Below are 18964 nucleotides of genomic sequence, written 5' to 3' on the forward strand. Positions count from 1 at the left end.
TAAAAAAAATTTCTATAAATATTTAATATTATATAATAATGTTTTGTCTATTTATATATGTTACAGTCTTCAACCATTTTTTTAATTAGAAAAAAATAAAAGGTAAAGTACATTAAAATCTTTAATTTATGACCACTTCAGTTATTAAAATTTCAAAAATAACAAAATAATAATTATTTTTTTTTTAATTTTACTGACTTAATATTTAATTATAATAATATTTTAAGAGTTAATTGCATCACATGTCATGTACTTCGTTTTAAATTAGTCCCTAAACCTTTAAACATTTCAGTTTCATCCTTAAACGATGACTATCCTTCTAAAATAGTCCTCAAATTTTTGAATATTTCAATTTCATCCCCAAACTATGACTTTCATTCTAAATTGATCCCCAAACTTTTTAAACATTCTAGTTTCATCGCAAACTATAAGTATATACTAGTCACATCCCTTGTTTATAAAATCTTTAGACAAGTTATATTATTATATGTTTGAAAAACAAAATTTTAGGTTAAACTATGGTTGAAACTAATTACATATTTAAAAGAATTTAAGGATGAAATTGGAACATTCAAAAGTTTGAGCATTAATTTAAAATGAGGTTTATATTTTGGGGATGAAATTAAAATATTTAAAATTTAAGGATCAATTTAAAATGATACGATAAATAACTCGTATTTCATTTTTAGGAAAGAAGTGACCCATAAACATAAGTCGTCTTCTTCGTTTGTGATAAGCCAGAGGCTTAATCCAAGCCCCAGACAAAGAGCTCTCCAGCAATGACTATTCTCGCTTTTCCCTTAGTCATTTCCTTTCTCAAGCCCAACGCTCCTCACTTCTCTCTCCTCCGTCTCGCCAAGTCTAATGCTATACTCCACCCGCAGCTGCCGCCTTTGAGCCACCGCTACTTCCGTCAAACAACCACCGCCGCTGCTCACACTTCTTCAATTCAACAACATTCCTCGACAGACGCAGGCGATGGAGAGCCGAAGAAAGCTCCTGTTCTCACATTTCAACAAGCTATTCAAAGACTCCAGGTTTCATAAATTCTACTCGCATGCGTTACACTGTTGAATGACTGCACCCTAAGTATTTAGTGATGGAAATTCTGTATATTTGTTTCTGATTTGGTAGGAATATTGGGCGTCGGTTGGATGTGCTATAATGCAATGCAGCAATACTGAGGTATTGTAACAGTAATGTCCTAGTTTCCTTACCGTGATTGCTTTTTATCGTATTCTTCTTATTTTTCCTTTGTAATTTTGGCTGGAAAGTTTATTTGCAGCGGATTTTTAGGTACATTTTCAATTGCAAGTTCATTTACCATGACTGTGTTTATCATAATTTTCTTCTACGTTTTTTTTTCTTCTTACTTTTACTTGCTCGGGTTTTTAGAGTCATTGTTAGTTGGCAGCCAGTATTCATTAAGGTGTTGTTTCTAATGAGTAGGTTGGAGCGGGAACAATGAATCCATTGACATACTTAAGAGTTCTTGGTCCCGAACCATGGAACGTTGCGTAAGTATGCTTACGATTGCAAGTTTCTTGAACTTAAATAAATTCTTATGCATTTTAACCTTTTGTGTTTTTGAGTCTGTTTTTAATGATTACACCTTTTTTGGGTGTGTTATTCATGTCGTCTTATATAGAATGGGGGAGGTTATGAAGTTTTTGTTGTAGGTTACTTGTCATGTGCTCCATGGACTCATCCATTTTAATTATGATTTCTTCTAGTTTAGGGTATAGGGTTTAGTGTTATGTGCACTTATTTGATATTTTTTTTTTGAAAGAACACATCAATAGTTAATTTCTTGTTAAGATACTGAACGTTTACTATGCATCATTTTACTTTAATATCTAATAACTAATGGAGAATTTGGGGTTTTCTATTGAAGGTATGTGGAACCTAGCATCCGGCCAGATGATAGTCGTTATGGAGAAAACCCTAACAGGCTCCAACGCCACACTCAGTTTCAAGTTTGTGCGGTTTATTAAGTAGATCATTTTATGATATTTTAATGACTTATTCCTTATCTTTTCACACCTTTTCCTTGATTGTTTTCAGGTTATACTAAAGCCTGATCCAGGAAATTCACAAGACCTCTTTATTCGTAGCCTGTCGGCATTAGGTATTTGGTTCAGCTATTTTTCTTCCATTCTTGATATACAGTGGCGAGAGCTTTGGTATTTAAATGTTTGTTTCTCCTTGTAAGCTGCCATAATTATCTATTGTTGCCTTTGTTTTAGTTTTTGTTAATCTCGTCCGTACAATTTATCTTGATGAAAATATGGTTGGAAGCAAATAATTCCTCTAGCAGAAGAGTGTTTGCAAAGTTTAAGATCAGCCAAGGAAGAGATACAAATGAGAAAATATGAACACAATATATAATAATGCTTGTAAACAATGAATGCTTGAAGAAATATAAGAATTTCTTGCTTTTTCTTTGATATCCTTAAAGTATATTTTTGTAATTTTATACCTTAGTGTTAGTGATAAAATTTTCTAGCCTTTTCATGTTCTGCTTGTATCAGGTATCGACGTTAGTGAACATGATATACGGTTTGTCGAGGACAACTGGGAGAGCCCGGTAATATGATCTATTTTCATGATTGCTTTTTTTTATGTGTATGTATGTTTTCCAATCTGTATAGTTTCGTGTATTTAGTTAAAGCCAGTTTTCCTCCCATTTTGAGCACATTAAAACTATGATATTTTAAGCATCACATTGGTGATATTGACCTCACATTCTTACAGGTACTCGGTGCATGGGGTTTGGGCTGGGAAATCTGGATGGATGGGATGGAGATCACTCAATTCACCTACTTCCAGCAGGTTTGGTCTTTGACATCTGAATGTTGAAATGTCTTTTGTTTTTCTTTGTGGAGGTTTTGATTTTCACTCAGACAACATTATGAGGTTTTCTCTTGATTCTCTGAAGTTATCTGAATTTATGAGCTGTTCCCTCTCTCTCTCTCCCCCCCCCCCCACCCTTCTGTCTCTCAGGCTGGAAGTCTTCAGTTGTCACCAATATCTGTTGAAATCACATATGGCCTTGAACGTATACTTATGCTACTTCAGGTGAATTTCATTACATTATTCGTCATTCTTCACTTCTTTTTTATCCGTTTAGTCTGCCTAAAGTTACGTCAGTTATGATTTGCAGGGTGTTGATCATTTTAAGAAAATTCAGTATGCTGATGGGATCCTATATGGGGAACTTTTCATGGAAAATGAGTACTTTTTTTCACCTTTTTCTTTTCATCTTTTAGCTCGAAGAGTTTGTTGCAGGTTCATAGCTTGATGCCCATTGATTCTCCCAAGAGAACCAGACTTAGATTGTCTTCTTTAATTTATTATTCCCGTTAAGTTTACCAACATTTGCAGCCTAATGGCTTGAAATGCATTTTTTTTACATGTAAAATGTGGATAATTGTTCTATTGAATTGTGTACTTTCAGGAAGGAAATGAGTGCTTATTATTTAGAACATGCCAGTGTTGACCATATTCAAAAGCATTTTGATTTTTTTGAGGAAGAAGCTCGTTCCCTACTTGCTTCAGGATTGGCAATTCCTGCGTATGTTTACAATGTTCCTATAATTTGTATTCCTCAACTTTTCCTTAGTTACTTCTCTTTAAGTTAACATTTTATCAACAACATGCTAGGTATGACCAACTTCTGAAGACATCTCATGCTTTTAATATCTTGGACTCTAGAGGCTTTGTTGGGGTAACAGAGCGTGCTCGTTATTTTGGTCGGATGCGCAGGTTTGATACTTTTCTGGCATTATATCAATTTATTAACATTGGAAACTAACGAGATACAGAAGGCATGAACTGCATGATTTTTAGATGATTTGTTTAATTGTTTTCCCTTGTTCTAGTCCCGAGGTATGGACCCCATTATTGATAGATAATTGATCACCCTTTGAACAAAATAAATTGCTCTGTTTATTTAATTGATTTTCCTTCTTGTTCTAGTCCCACATCTCATGGTGCTCGTCATTTTTGATTTATCAGCTTGGCCCGTCAATGTGCACTACTCTGGTTAAAGACACGGGAATCTCTTGAACATCCTTTGGGTGTCATCTCTGGATCTGTTGATCCTGTATGTCCTAAAGAGGTTCTGGAGGCAGCAGTCAAAAAGGTTAGTCTAAATATTTATTTTTTTGTTCTTTCTTTCACTGCCAATTATAAGATTTGGGAAAGTTACCCTCGCACAGATAGCCTACTTGTAGCTCAACTTTTGGTCACACCAACAACCTATATGTACTTTGGCTACACCTTGACTTCAATTTCTGTTGCATGTCCTTTGTGAAATGATGATGTCTTGATAGAAATAAGTTGTAATTAGCAGTTGTTTTTTATGTTGGTTTTTCTGGTTTGTGTCTGCTGTGTTTTCGGCTTCTGCTTTAGTTGTTTTGTTATGTGTTTTTCGGGATTAGTTCAGGTGTTAAGTCTGGTCAGTCATTTTTGTGACTGTTGTTCTTATGGTTTTCGCTGTGTTAGTGGTGTTGTATAGGTTTTATGCCGGCTGTTTTGGGTTTTTGTTTTTGTTGAGGGAGGTGATTATGGTTGTATCCTTTGGTTCTTTTGATTAATGAAATCTTAAGGCACTCTTTTCCTCCTTCTGCTGATTAAGGAGCTTTTCTACAAGCTCCTTTAATCAAGGAGGAGGTTTTTAACGAGGCCTAAAATTCCTATAAAAAAAAAGGTTGTTAATTGGTTAGGCCATAATCTGTTAGGCCATTTCTGATTAGGTTGGGTATAGGTTATAAATAACCATCAATGTAATAGGCTTGGGCACTTGGATAACCCAATTTCATTCTATCAATAATAAAACTTCATTTACATTTCTATTGTTTAACTAATATCATTTAACCCTAGCGCCGCTATCTTCTCTTCTTAGCCTTTGCATTGCATCACTGGCCACTACCGTTCATCTATTCCGGCACCATGTCGGAATTCTCACATGTTTATTCTAGTCTGTCCCTTGCAATAAGCCAGACCACCCCTGTGCGTTGGTGCATAGAGTGCTAGTGGCTGGGTGATTCATACAAGCGGATTTGTGATGCCTCCTTGTTAAATATTCTTCCAAAGTTGGAAGTTTAGAACTTGAGAGGCATCCTATCTTAACTGTAGTTATTGTACATAGCTTACTCGAAGCATTATATGTTAAATCATTCTCAACTTAATGTAAAGATGTCTTCTGTAAAAAACACGCAAGACACACATGCCAGTTCATGCGTTTTGTAAACTGCCCTCTTATTTTTTAAATATATGTTTCAAGCACAAATGCATTACTTTCTTGACATTCTCCTATTCTGCTGCTATTGACATAAGTATTCTAGGTTACTTCCACCATTGTTTTATTTTTAGCACGAGCCTTTTGTCTTTTATTCCTCTCTAGTTGAAACTTGAAACTGTTTCCATTTAGCCAACTATAGCTTTTCGGCCTTTTCCATATTGAAAATTCTGTTAAATGCTACTTCACTAGTTTCTTTTAAGGTTCTACTTTTCTCGAGTGTTTGTAACCATATCTTTAAATTCAAATAACAGTTTTCTACGGTCATTTTCACCTTTGCCAATATCTTTTGTTTATTTTAATCATGTTTGACAGGTGCACCATGATCCAAGATTGTTTGTTCTTGAAATTGGGACTGAAGAGATGCCACCTCATGATGTAGTTAGCGCAGGCCAGCAAGTAGGATTGATTTTTATGGAGCATGTCTTTCTCCTTCTGATATGTTGTGTATTTGATTTAAATTTTATCGGCCATTTTACATCCATCTTTGTTAATGGGGAAGGAATTTGGCGTAGTGCTTTTCTCATTTCTTTCTTTGGCTTTTTTACTTGTAATTTTTTGGATGGATGCTTATTTGATAATATTTGTTGTTGACTGAACGTGTGGTTCTGTTCATTGCAGCTTAACGATTTAGTGTCGCAGCTTCTGGATAAACATAGATTGTATCATGGTGGTGTACAGGCTTTTGGCACTCCTCGGAGAGTAGTGGTACAGCTTTATGCAATTTTGCAGTCTATGGCAGTTCTTATTTTGCATGTGTATTTAAATAATATCCTTCTGTTTTGAGAATGCTGCAGCTTAGATGTTGCATATGTTAAGCCTTGAATTGTGATATGATGAACTGGGGTTATATATATATGGTCTTGAAAGAGTGTACAAAATGCTGATTACATTAGTAAGTTTATCATAACCTGTAACCTATTGTCAATATATTAATCCCTTCTGTGAAGTAATCCCATCATGATATAACAAGGAATTCAATGTGGCAATACCTCAAGTGTGTCACAGGGATGTATTTCTCAGGATTGTAAAATGTTTATTGTAATATGTATTTCTTTTTAATTTAGTGCAAGTTCCTGTATGAGCATGTACAGTAGGTAGATGCTTCAATTCTTTTATATGTGACATAACCCAAAGCCTTGTTTTATCATTTCAGATATCTGTTGAAAATCTTTGTCCTAAGCAAGCAGAGAATGAACTTGAGGTTCGGGGACCTCCTGTTTCGAAAGCCTTTGACCCACAGGGAAATCCTACAAAGGTTTTGGTTGCCTCTTATTATACTTTGCTAAATGTTTTTCAGCTTAACTGAAGGAAGTATGATGTTTTGTCCAGTGATTTTGATTTGTTGGGTTGTGTAATTTCAGTAGTAAAAGGATTCTGGCAGTTCCATTGGAGTTCTGCATCTTTCTTTTTTATTTTGGTTTCAACCCATATGAAATTTGTTATTTACTGCAGGCTGCTGAGGGTTTTTGCCGCAGATATTCTGTTCCACTTGACTCTATGTTCAGAAAGGCAGATGGTGAGTCAGTTTTGATTCTTGCATGATAATACTTGATTCTCAGTATTCTGTGCTTCATCTATTTCTAGGCAAACTTATATAATGTAACCCATTACAATCATGATAAAATCATCAAATAGGGAGGAAAACAACAGACATTACATATTTCTTAACCAATATTCATTATGATCTCCTAAGATCCATGTCATGTTGAAAAAGTAGTGATGTTTTATTGTTTGGTCAAAGTCAAGAGCGCATCTTACAGTGTCACTGGTATAAGTTCCCCAAATTCATAACAATTGATTTGTACCTACTTGGTACAAATTATTGTCTTGTACATTTTGCACTTTACAACTGTCCATGCCCTTACATTAGTGTAAGAAATCATCATAGGATATCTTTAGTATGGCTCCATGCAATATCTTATCATCTTTAGAATTTTTTTTTGATAGGAGGTGGAGGCCTCATTAAAAACCCCCTTCTAGATTAAAGGAACACCGCTCGGTTTTCCTTAATCAGTGGAAGGAAGAAAAGAGTGCCTCAAATTTTATTAATAACTGAAAGATTACATAATGTTTAAGAACAAACAATCCCCTTACAAAAAAATCCTCAACCCACCTTGACACACATCTGACATAAAGGAGAAACAACAAAACCCAACAAACATAAGAAAACTATCCAATACCAGTTGTCTGCAAAAACCTGATCGTCTTCCAATTTAATGGAAGCGGATTTGGTTGCATATAAACCTAATATTTGTTTTAGGATCAGTTTGTTCCCATTGTCAGCAAAAAGATGACCATGGTTCTTGCAGAATTTGTTGCTTTAGTTTTATAATACATGTTTGCTTGTTTTTTCAGGGAAAACAGAGTATGTTTATGCTCGTGTAAAAGAATCTGCTCGAGTTGCTTTGGAGGTGTGAATTCTTATCTCTCTTTTGCTTCCTATATCAGAATTTTTGTCACAATTATTGTCCCTTTGTTTTCAATATAATTTCATTTATATCTTCGAACCACCTTATTCTTGCCAAGTCATTTATGTCATTTTGGTGGTTTACCTTTGTAATCATCTATTTTATATGTTAGGTTTTATCTGAAGAGTTGCCTGGAATGCTTGCAAAAATATCTTTCCCGAAGTCCATGCGCTGGAACTCACAGGTATGTCTGTTATTTCTTTTTTCTCCTACTCCCGTATCTATGTGAGCAGTGGATATTCTATTCAAGGCTTGCCTGTCTTCTTTGTTTGGTATTTGCATATTTATTCTGTGGAAAATATGGTTATTCTTACCCACTTAGAAAAATCCTGAAAACCATGCCTTTCTTTGTTTTCTGTAAATAGGTCTTTTTCAGCAGACCTATTCGTTGGATTACGTCCCTCCACGGAGATGCAGTGGTTCCATTTGCTTTTGCTGGGATTTTGAGGTAATTACATTGTAATTAGATATTGCTAATGCATCCTCTCTTCTTTACTAACAACCAGTTCTTATTTTCTGCTTACTATTTCATTTTTGGCATGAAGTGGAAACTTATCTTATGGTCTTCGTAATACTCCAAAAGCTACTGTCATGGTATGTATGCCAACTTGTTTATTGTTTCCACTAGCTTGATCTGGTTTTTATGCGAGTACTGAAAGATTTTTTTTTTCTATTGTGGTATCTGTAAGCACTTAGCATTATGAAGTTATGAACAGTCAATACCCAATCCCCTTCCCTTATGATTATTTGATGCAACTGATTTTCTGACACTATAGTTTTACAATTTCCATTAAGTGCACAGAGTTAAGCAAGGGGAACCTAACAATCTGTTTTGAAATGCTTATGGAAAATTTATTGGAGTTGCCCAACTTTTTTGGACATTATAAAACATTACATTGTGCTTGTGTCACTTCTTTTTTAAGCTTGTAGTCATTTCAGCTGTGAAATACTTTCTACAGGTAGAAAGTGCAGAATCTTATGCTAGTATAATGAAGAATGCTGGAATTGATATTGATATTGAGGTACAATGAAGTAATTTTGGGCACTTTGTTTTCTGGAGTTCCTTTTTCCTATTTTGTGTTTGTCAGGATAATCTTTGATTCTGTAAACTTCTATTTTCTTTCTTCATAGACTTTAAAGGTGAACTATGTAGGAATTATAGAGATGATTTGTTACCATTCCAATAGAGATATGATTTGTTACCATTCCTATAGAGATATGATTTTGTAAATAGATTTCTACAATCCCTTATTTTAAGGGATCATATCTTAGGATTATTATTTTTCCTTTCTTAGAGTTTCCTACTTTAGAGAGAGCTTTTGTATATAAATATGTAATCTGTCATATTGAGAAGAATAAGAAATTACAGAGAATTACTCTGATTTCTACATGGTATCAGCTTAGGTTACGGTTTCTTTCCAACCTAGATGATGTCCACAACTTCTCCTACTTCGGAGATCACTTCAAATCCAGAAAATTTTTCTGGTTCTGCTGCTCAATCAGAAGGTAATCTGGTCATGAAAGAACCAAAAGGTAAACCTCATGCTACAGTTTTTTTCTCCTCCCAGTCGTCTCCTAATTGGATCCTCGATTCTGGTGCTACGGATCATATGACTGGTAATAAAGATTTGTTTTGCAATTTTTTTTCCAAACTTTGGTAAAGCTGTCAAAACGGCTGATGGTTCTTTGTGCAAAATAGAAGGACATGTCACTGTTATTCTCAATGACCAGATTGTACTTAAAAATGTCTTCTTCGTACCAAATCTGGCTTGCAATCTCGTTTCCGTTAGTAAACTTTCCACCGACTTGCACTGCTCTGCAATTTTTAATGATATTGATTGTACTTTGCAGGCACTGAACTCGAAGAAGATGATTGGTAAAGCCAGCTTGCAGAATGGTCTCTACATTCTTCCTGTCTCTACTAAAACCGAAATCTCGAAATCTTTCACCGCTTTAGAAAAAGTTGATAATGTTATGTTATGGCACTATCGTTTAGGTCATCCAGTTTTCACTATCTTGCAAAAGTTTTTCCTGCTCTATTCATTCATAAAAGGCCAAATTTTTTTTCTTGCAAAGTTTGCTCTCTTGCCAAACACACTAAATCAACTTATTCTCCTTCTACATATAAGCCTTCTCACCCTTTTGCTTTGATACACAGTGATATTTGGGGTCCTTCTCGGGTGCAGAATGTTGATAATTGTAAGCGGATTATCATTTTCATTGATGATCACAGTAGGATAACTTAGACTTATTTGCTAAAAGATAAATCTGAAACTGCAGGTGTTTTTACCCAATTTTATAACATGGTTCTCACTCAATTTGGGTCTAAAATTCATCTCTTTAAATATGATAATGGCAGTGAATTTTTTGCTAAGTCTTTGGGTGCGTTTTTCAGGGAAAAGGGCATAGTTCAGATTAGTTCTTGTGTTGACACCCCACAACAAAACGGTATTGCCGAAAGAAAAAATAGACACCTCCTTGAAGTTACTCGTTCTCTTCTATTTACCACTAATGTTCCAAAATATTTGTGGGGGGAAGCCTTATTAACTGCCACATATTTAATCAATCGAATGCCTAGTAAGGTTTTACAATTTCAAACACCTCAATCTATATTTTTGCAATACTTTCCCCATTTTAAACCTATCTCCTCCATTCTTCCACTTAAAATATTTGGTTGTACTGTTTTTATCCAAAACATTGCTCCTAATAAGTCCAAGTTAGATCCTAAATCATTAAAGTGTGTACTGGTTGGGTATTCTTCACTTAAGAAGGGTTATAAATGCTATCATCCTCCTTCAAAACGATTTTTTACCACTATGGATATAACATTTTATGAGCAAGATCCCTATTTCACTCAGGCTGAAATTCAGAGGGAGACATGGAAGGATTTTCAGCCACATCAGGTATCTCCTCTTACTCTTCATTCTCAATCTTCAGAATTGCCACAAATTTTGTCCTTACCTACAGATTTGTCACCTGTAACTACTCCCATTGATCCACCGGTAGTACCTATCACTACTTCACCCATACCCACTTTAAATACCCTTCCTGAAAATACACCTACTCTCATTCAAAATATTCCACAAACAACACCAATCAAACAACTCCGTTTTTATACAAGGAAAAGAAAACATATTCCTGAGGCTGTTTTGCAATCTGATGCTTGCCGAGAATTGGATTTGGGTCCAGCTGCCGAATTAGAAGAAGAAATCAGTAAGTCCACTTCCCCTACTCTAGATGACTTCCCTATTGCTATTAGAAAAGGGGTTAGACAGTGCACCAAGCATCATATTGAAAAATTTGTTGGTTATAATTCATTGATGCCGTCTTTTCAAGCATTTACAGCAAACTTGGATAAAGAACAGGTTCCCACAAGCATAGCTGAAGCTCTAAAGGATTCAAAATGGAGAAGGGTTGTTGAAGAGGAAATTTGTGCACTGGAGAAAAATGCTACTTGAACTGTTACGGACATTCCTCAAGGAAAAAAAGTTGTTGGCTGTAAATGGATCTTTACTGTAAAGTATAACTCAAATGGTAGCATCCAACGATACAAAGCGAGACTAGTGGCCAGAGGCTTTACACAAACATATGGGATAGATTTCACAGAAACTTTTGCACCTGTGGCGAAGCTGAATACTGTTCGAGTACTCCTAAGTTTGGCTGTAAATTGCGATTGGAAATTACACCAACTTAATGTAAAAAAACACTTTTCTTAATGACAAGCTAGAAGAAGAAGTCTATATGAAGTTACCACCTGGCTTAAAGTCTGTTGAAGGAAGTAACAAGGTGTGAAAGCTCAACAAGTCTCTATACGGGTTAAAACAATCACCCAGAGCTTGGTTCGAGAGGTTCACTAAAGTCATCCTAAAAAACGGCTACAAGCAATCCCTCGCTGATCACACTCTTTTCATCAAGGTAACTTCTACAAATAAGAAAGCTATCCTTATTGTGTACGTGGACGACATAATTCTTACCGGAGATGATGAAGAAGAGATTTGCAATTTGAAGAAGTTGTTAAATAAGGAATTCGAAACCAAGGACTTGTGAAAGCTAAGGCATTTCCTAGGAATGGAGGTGGCAAGGTCAAAAGGACTTGTGATCAACCAAAGAAAATATGTTCTTGATTTACTCAAAGAAACTGGTTTTCTTGGTTGTAAGCCGATTGATACACCAATGGAGGCAAGCTTGAAATTTAACAAAGAAGATGGGTCATTGGTAGACAAAGAGAAATTTCAAAGATTAGTTGGGAAACTAATTTATTTATCCTTGACAAGGCCAGATATAACATTTCCTGTAAATGTAATAAGTCAACACATGACTAATCCTACTGAAGAGCATATGATAACAGCAAATAGAATTCTCAAGTACTTGAAGAAAACTCCAGGACACAGTTTAATGTTTAAGAAGACACAAGACAGAACTGTTAAGATCTTTACAGATTCTAGTTGGGCCGAAGACCTTACTGAAAGGAGATCCACTAGTGGCTACTGCACCTTTGTTTGGGGAAACCTTACAACTTGGAGAAGTAAGAAACAATCTGTCGTTTCAAAAAGTAGTGCTGAAGCTGAATTTAGAGCACTAGCATTGGGAATATGCGAAGGAATTTGGCTACTTAAACTACTGAAAGAACTTGTCACTAATCAAGAGGATCACTTTGAAGTTTTGTGTGATAATCAATCTGCTATTCAAATTGCCAAGAACCCAGTTCAATATGATCGGACAAAGCATGTTGAGATTGATAGGCATTTTATTGCTGATCAAGTTAACAAAAAGACAACCACACTTTCATACATTCCTTCAGAAGAACAAGTTGCAGACATTCTTACTAAGGCTTTGCCAAAGCCTGTTTTCAATAAATTCCTATTCAAGCTGAGATTATACAATGTATATTCTCCAGCTTGTGGGGGAGTGTAGGAATTATAGAGATGATTTGTTACCATTCCTATAGAGATATGATTTTGTAAATAGATTTTTATAATCCCTTATTTTAAGGGATCATATCCTAGGATTATTATTTTTCCTTTCTTAGAGTTTCCTACTTTAGAGAGAGCTTTTGTATATAAATATGTAATCTGTCATATTGAAAAGAATAAGAAATTACAGAGAATTACTCTGATTTCTACAAACTAAATGTCTATTGACAGGATAGAAAGAAAACAATTTTGGAGCACTCACATTTATTAGCAAAAAGTGTCAACGGAAACATTGCCTTTCAGGAAAGCTTGTTCAATGAGGTAACTCTTGGAGTTACCAGTTATTGCTTTCTTTGGCGAGTTTTCTTGCAAAGAGACTTGTTCTTACAGTATTTTAATGCTCCAGGTTGTAAATCTTGTTGAGGCACCTGTTCCAGTGCTTGGAAAGTTTAAAGAGTCTTTCTTAGAGCTTCCAGGCGATCTCTTAACTATGGTAAGTTGTTGAGAAATCCCTTGTCTGACTGGTCTGGCTAAATTTGTATGTGATACCATGTGAGAAGTTGAGAGAATAAAAAAGGAAGAAATTGAGAGAAGAAAAAAATTCTAATCAAAATTCTCATTGAAAAAACAGAGAACACAGCCTGTTTTTATAGGCGATGGATTACAAGTTATAGTCCTACTAGGTTTCTTTTCTTCCTAATTTTTATCCCCTCTAAACTTTATCTTATCTCCTAAGAAACTTAATCCTAATCATACAATATAGATTACTTATAAATAAATTAAACGTATAAGTGAAATAAAATTCCTAACTGTCGGCAACTTTCTACAGTTGCGTGTCTTCCCAGGCTCTTTGAGATAACCGGCGGATCTTATTGCATGCTTAGATATTCTATTCCATGTATTTTCTTGGCATTTGTATGATACTGTTATATATATTAATGTCATGCACCAATAAATGCAGGTTATGCAGAAGCACCAAAAGTATTTTCCTATCACTGATGATAACGGAAAGCTGTTGCCCTACTTCATTGCAGTAAGAGTTGCTTTTTGAGAAAATTTTTCTGTTGTTTGCTTTCGATGGCATTGTCAGGTGACACTGTGGGTTCTTTTAGGTTGCAAATGGAACAATCAACGAGGTGGTGGTGAGAAAAGGAAATGAAGCTGTTCTCAGGTTTAACTAAATCGTTACTTCTTGTTCATAGAGAAGGGAATAAATTTAATCACGATCTTTATTTAAGTTCTTCCATTAAGAGTTCATATTTGGAAGAAAGGATGTTTTAACCTAAGATGCCTGATCAATCACCATCTTCTTGGTTGCTGCCTTATTACCTAGAGCTTGCCTTTTTGTTGGCAAAGTTTTCCTTTACATCTTCATCGATCTTTAATAGAATCTGAACAGTGTGCAAAATTTTCACCTAATTCTTTTCTAGAGCTCGATATGAAGATGCCAAATTTTTCTATGAGCTGGATACAAATAAAAGATTTAAGGATTTCCGTAGTCAACTGAAGGGTATACTTTTCCATGTAAGTTATTATTATTATTATTTTTAATGTTTCTTTTGAAAGACGATCTTGTTGCTAGAATTTTCCGGTGATGTGTACAGTTTTTTTCCATCAAATTTGAACTCAGGAATCTCAATTTCACCTTATTTTACATTGAAAGGTAAAGGTTGGATGGTATTAGTACTCTATAAAATTTTATGGTGAACAAACATCTGGACATTGGTATCAATAAATAAAATGATTTGGAAGCAACAAACGATGTTATCCCTAATGAATTGATACATCCTGCATCTTAGATGTCAATGTATCTTTCACTCTCTAAGGATAAGACTAGGGTTACGCTGTTCAGAAAGGTTAAAAGTATAACGGCCTTTATTCTTTGACAATACGAAATGATAGGAGAAGTTAGGAACACTGCTGGACAAGATGATGCGAGTTGAAAGCATGGTTTGCAAACTAAGTGCCGACTTCAGAGTTGAGGAAGATATGCTTCTGATTATTAAGGAGGCTGCATCACTTGCAATGTCAGATCTTGCTACTGCTGTTGTCACAGAATTTACTTCACTCTCTGGTATAATGGCCCGTCATTATGCACTTAGAGATGGCTATTCAGAGCAGGTTGTTTCTTCCCATCTTGTTTTATGCTTGTATGAAATATCTTATAGACGGATCAACTTCTGTATGCTCTGTTCCTGTAGTGGATTTTCCAAGCATCTAACTTTTTTCCATACCTTTGTTGTAATAGATTGCTGAAGCCTTGTTAGAAATCACACTTCCTAGGTTTTCTGGAGATATGCTTCCAAAAACTGAAGTGGGAATAATTCTCGCAATAGTTGATCGGTAAAGTTTATTAATGAGTTTTTTACCCCTTTTTTGGCTCATTGTGTCTTGTGCATGCATATACGAAACATAGCTAATTGACTTAGTGAAGGCATATACCTTGATGGTGCACTTTCTCTATTATAAATATTAATAGACAGAGGTGGGATTAATTAATAGCTTTAAGCTTAAACTTCTTCCATTTACTAGCCGCGTTATGGAGGAAAGTTACTGACTTCTGGAAAAAGGAAAATATGTAAAGCAAAACCTCTCTCAATGTTTATGGTATTTGCTTATTCATTGAGTAAAACTAAAACCTAATTGACGTCCTTACTCCTTCCCACAGTCCTTTCTTTAGCCATGGAAGTTGGAATATTCAAGGGAAGTTGTCTTAAATATTGTTAAAGCTTTTCAAGATCTAAAGAAAAGCTAAAACAAATTAATGAAATAGTGAAGTGGCTGCTCTTATGACTGGAGTCAATCCGATTGCACTTATTTACGAAAGTATAGTCTTTGACCTTAGTAAAATATACAAGTTCCTTGATTTTTAACTTTCCTCTTTCTAAATTTCATGAAAATGAAAAGGAGCTTAAAATCACTTCGTCTTACCCTACTGCCTAGAACGTCTATATATTTTTAACACATAAAACAATCTCCAAATAGAATAGGGATAAAATAACTCGATACAATATGCCTAAATCTTACAAAAAAAAGGCGTCCTTGTTATTAAAGACCAATAGGGCCTCTCATCCCTTTCCAACATTCCTTTGTCTCTCTTATCTTCCATTGATACCGATAAGTGACGAAGTCCAAATTCTTATATCATATATATGATTTCGTATCAAACTATTTCTGTTCTTTCTGCTTTACTCTTTAATACGGAGCAAAATTCTGCTTCTAAGTTGAATAGATATTTTTGGTTTTCTCCAGATTAGATAGCCTTGTTGGCTTATTTGCTGCTGGTTGTCAGCCTAGCTCAACTAGTGACCCATTTGGCCTAAGAAGAATCTCTTATGGCCTAGTAAGTATATGATCACTTAACACTTAAACTCTTTTAAGGCATAATATACTTGATTATTATAATGTTAAACTTGTTAACTGCAGGTCCAGATATTGGTGGAAAAAGATAAAAATATGGATTTAAAACATGCTTTGGAACTTGCTGCTGATATTCAGCCAATTAAAGTGGATGAAACCACAATAGAGGATGTAAGAAGCAAGTTGTTTTTGTGTCACTACATAATGTCATGTTTACTTCCTCTGTAGTGATGCCAATTCCATTGATGTGATTCTACATAACTCTAAATGTACCGTGTGATAGTTATAAACTTCAATTTATGATGTTGTGGGGTTTAGTCCCTTTTCCTTTCCTGTTTCAGGTATATCAATTTGTTACACGAAGATTAGAGCAATATCTGGTATGCATGATCTTCTTGCATTGAAGATTTCTTCATTTTTTAAAATGCTTTTAACAATACCGTGAATGGAAATGTAGGGATGGTGTTTAGTTAGCCAAATTATTTCATCATTAGGCTGTGTTGTATTTGGTCCTTAAATGTTTGCAAATTATTAGTTTTTAATCGCAAAAATTAAAATGATTTCTTTATTTATTACTTCCAATCATATAAATATGAATGTTAATTACAACCGATTTGGACAACCTCCAATCTAAGAATGGAACAAGATAATAATATGCTAGTGGAGGTTATGCCAACTCTTAGTGCAATTGGAAAATTTATGGAGATAAGATGTATTATATTGCTACAGGTTGACAAGGGAATAAGTCCAGAAGTGGTTCGTTCTGCCCTTGCAGAGCGTGCAAATTTGCCTTGTCTGGCTGCCACAACTGCACATAAAGTAAGCGAACCTGGTTGCTAGTTTTTCTGAAATGATGTCCCTCAATAATCAATTCACATCTGATACCAACACTGAGCCATGGTAGAAATCTTGGTGTATTAACTGAGTGTACCCGAGAAATGTTTATTTTAATACTGAAGTTGGATTGTCTCAATAATGAAAGACATTTTAATGGTTGGAAAACATGTGTTTGTTTAGGGGATAATATTAGTGATATCCTTGCTAGCGTATTCTCATTTCATATCTTTGTGCATGACTTGAATTTACATTGTTTTCAACCCCAAAAGCTGTTTCTTCGCTGTAAAGAAAATAGAGTACTGTGTTCCTGCACTTAAATGCTTGTCTGCCGTGACTGATTTTGTGTGTTTGGAATGCATTATGCCGGATTCTCAAGTACTAAGCTTCTGTCTCTCTGCGTAATTTTATATTTTTCTTTCTTTTACTTAACTGCTGAATGTTTTGTTCCGAGGAGGTTGTTATGTTTGATAAAAGATAAAACAACCATTTTCCCTTTTTGTTGTTTTATGGTTTCTTATCCATTTTCAGTATCCTCAAATATTTGATGATAGCATATAAAAAATGACTGCAGTTGGAAGCCTTGTCGAAAGGGGATCTTTTCCCAAAGGTTGTAGAAGCATATTCTCGTCCAACTAGAATCGTTCGTGGGAAGGAGGTGGATGCTGATATTGAGGTACTATTACTCCCTTGGATAGTAATGAAATGCCCAATAGCTGACATTCGAACTTTGATCAAATTAATGTGGGATTAGTTCTTGTCCTTCTATTTGATCATGAACTATGTATTAAACCTTGAATGCTGTTAAGATGCATCAGTTTCAAACTCCGGAATCTGAGGGCATTTAATCATATTTATTAGGTGGATGATGCTGTATTTGAAACAAATGAAGAGAGAGCTCTATGGGGTGCTTTCTTGTCGGTTAAGAACAACATTCACCCAGGTATGTCCAGTTTATTACCAGCCTGCAAGTGCTGTTGTTATCGTCTTTTGTAGCAAGAAACGACACTCTGATTTAATTTGATCGAATAACATTTTTCCCAACTAATCCGGTTATCTTAACTTTTTCTGTATATGCACAGGTATTGAGGTTGACAATTTCATTGAAATGTCTTCAGAGCTAGTACAACCCTTGGAAGAATTTTTTAATGAAGTATTTGTGATGGTGGTACGTTGTCTTCACATCTTACTCGCATCGTTTATAATTTATGGCTCGCTAATTAATTTTTTAATTTGCTTGTTTATAATACCATTCCATGTACCTGACATAACTTATAAGCTCGAGTTAAGTCAGTCGATATAAGCTTTTAAGATAAACAGGTGTATGAGCCTGTGATCTCTTGATTAAGATCGGATTATTTACAGTTGAAAATGCAAACAAAGCAGAGAGTAGAGCTTGTTGCAAATTGTTTTCCCCATATTCAATTGTTACAAGTTCATGCGTGAGCCCCGTCTGAGCTTAAAGTGATTTTCATTGGTATGGCTTTCGTGTGCAGGAGGATGAAAGAATTAGAAAGAACAGGCTATGCTTACTTAAGAAAATCGCAGACCTTCCAAAAGGTGTGGCAGATCTCTCGGTTTTACCCGGATTTTGATCCATACAATGCATGCATATACCTCCACATTCTTTGATCCGAGTAAAACACTGACCGGTAAAAGTAGTCCAGCACTTTACCAAGGTACCATACGGCTGCCGGCGGATTTACCGTTGTTTTCGGAATAGTTTTGACATTACAAAGCTCGTAAAATTTCGTTTCGACATACATTAGTTTTTCTGTCAATTAATTCATCTTGTAATTTATTTTTTCACTACAGCTATAGTTGTCTTATTACATTCCAGGCTTCATATAATGTATCTTTGCATAATTCTGAATTTAAAATTATTAAAATGCATTGCAATTATAATAAATGGTATGTTCTTTTGTCACTTGGGGGCAGGCTTGAATTCGATTTTACAAAAGATAATATTTAGGTTAATATATATAATTAATATATTTTATAAATTGAATAAACTTAATTTAAATCATAATTTAATCTAAATATTGTTTTATTTATCAAATGTCATAACATGCTTGTTTGTTTAA

At 34.9% G+C, this 18964-nt stretch overlaps 1 protein-coding gene across 3 annotated transcripts; it reads left to right on the forward strand.

The window, feature by feature from the left end:
* Window positions 1–708: 708 nt before the first annotated feature.
* Window positions 709–18476, forward strand: LOC120170451 (glycine--tRNA ligase, chloroplastic/mitochondrial 2-like). Of its 3 annotated transcripts, XM_039178389.1 has the most exons (36): window positions 709–1037; window positions 1135–1185; window positions 1450–1517; window positions 1895–1976; window positions 2065–2128; window positions 2532–2587; window positions 2755–2832; window positions 3004–3078; window positions 3164–3234; window positions 3458–3574; window positions 3664–3765; window positions 4018–4144; window positions 5618–5701; window positions 5924–6010; window positions 6459–6560; window positions 6758–6821; window positions 7661–7716; window positions 7886–7957; window positions 8139–8221; window positions 8319–8367; window positions 8733–8795; window positions 12918–13007; window positions 13093–13179; window positions 13648–13719; window positions 13799–13857; window positions 14117–14210; window positions 14589–14807; window positions 14935–15029; window positions 15939–16029; window positions 16113–16217; window positions 16388–16426; window positions 16776–16865; window positions 17455–17556; window positions 17742–17823; window positions 17963–18048; window positions 18377–18476. In XM_039178389.1, the coding sequence occupies exons 1-36, from the start codon at window positions 780–782 to the stop codon at window positions 18473–18475; spliced, it is 3219 nt and encodes a 1072-aa protein (XP_039034320.1). In that variant the 5' UTR covers window positions 709–779; the 3' UTR covers window position 18476. The 3 variants fall into 3 exon arrangements, with proteins under 3 accessions (XP_039034320.1, XP_039034322.1, XP_039034321.1); XM_039178391.1 differs by lacking the exons at window positions 709–1037; window positions 1135–1185; window positions 1450–1517; window positions 1895–1976; window positions 2532–2587 and having other exon boundaries at window positions 2059–2128; XM_039178390.1 differs by lacking the exons at window positions 709–1037; window positions 1135–1185; window positions 1450–1517; window positions 1895–1976; window positions 2065–2128 and having other exon boundaries at window positions 2559–2625.
* Window positions 18477–18964: the final 488 nt, after the last annotated feature.

This window comes from Hibiscus syriacus, unplaced genomic scaffold (genome assembly GCF_006381635.1).
Source record: "Hibiscus syriacus cultivar Baekdansim isolate YM2019G1 unplaced genomic scaffold, ASM638163v2 tig00111779_pilon, whole genome shotgun sequence".
NCBI lineage: Eukaryota > Viridiplantae > Streptophyta > Magnoliopsida > Malvales > Malvaceae > Hibiscus > Hibiscus syriacus.

Coding starts and splice junctions, on each gene's coding strand:
- LOC120170451 (XM_039178389.1), top strand. CDS start 780: ATGACTATTCTCGCTTTTCCCTTAGTCATTTCCTTTCTCAAGCCCAAC. Junction 7,958..8,138: donor CCATGCGCTGGAACTCACAG/GTATGTCTGTTA, acceptor TTCTGTAAATAG/GTCTTTTTCAGCAGACCTAT. Junction 13,720..13,798: donor TGTTGCCCTACTTCATTGCA/GTAAGAGTTGCT, acceptor GGGTTCTTTTAG/GTTGCAAATGGAACAATCAA.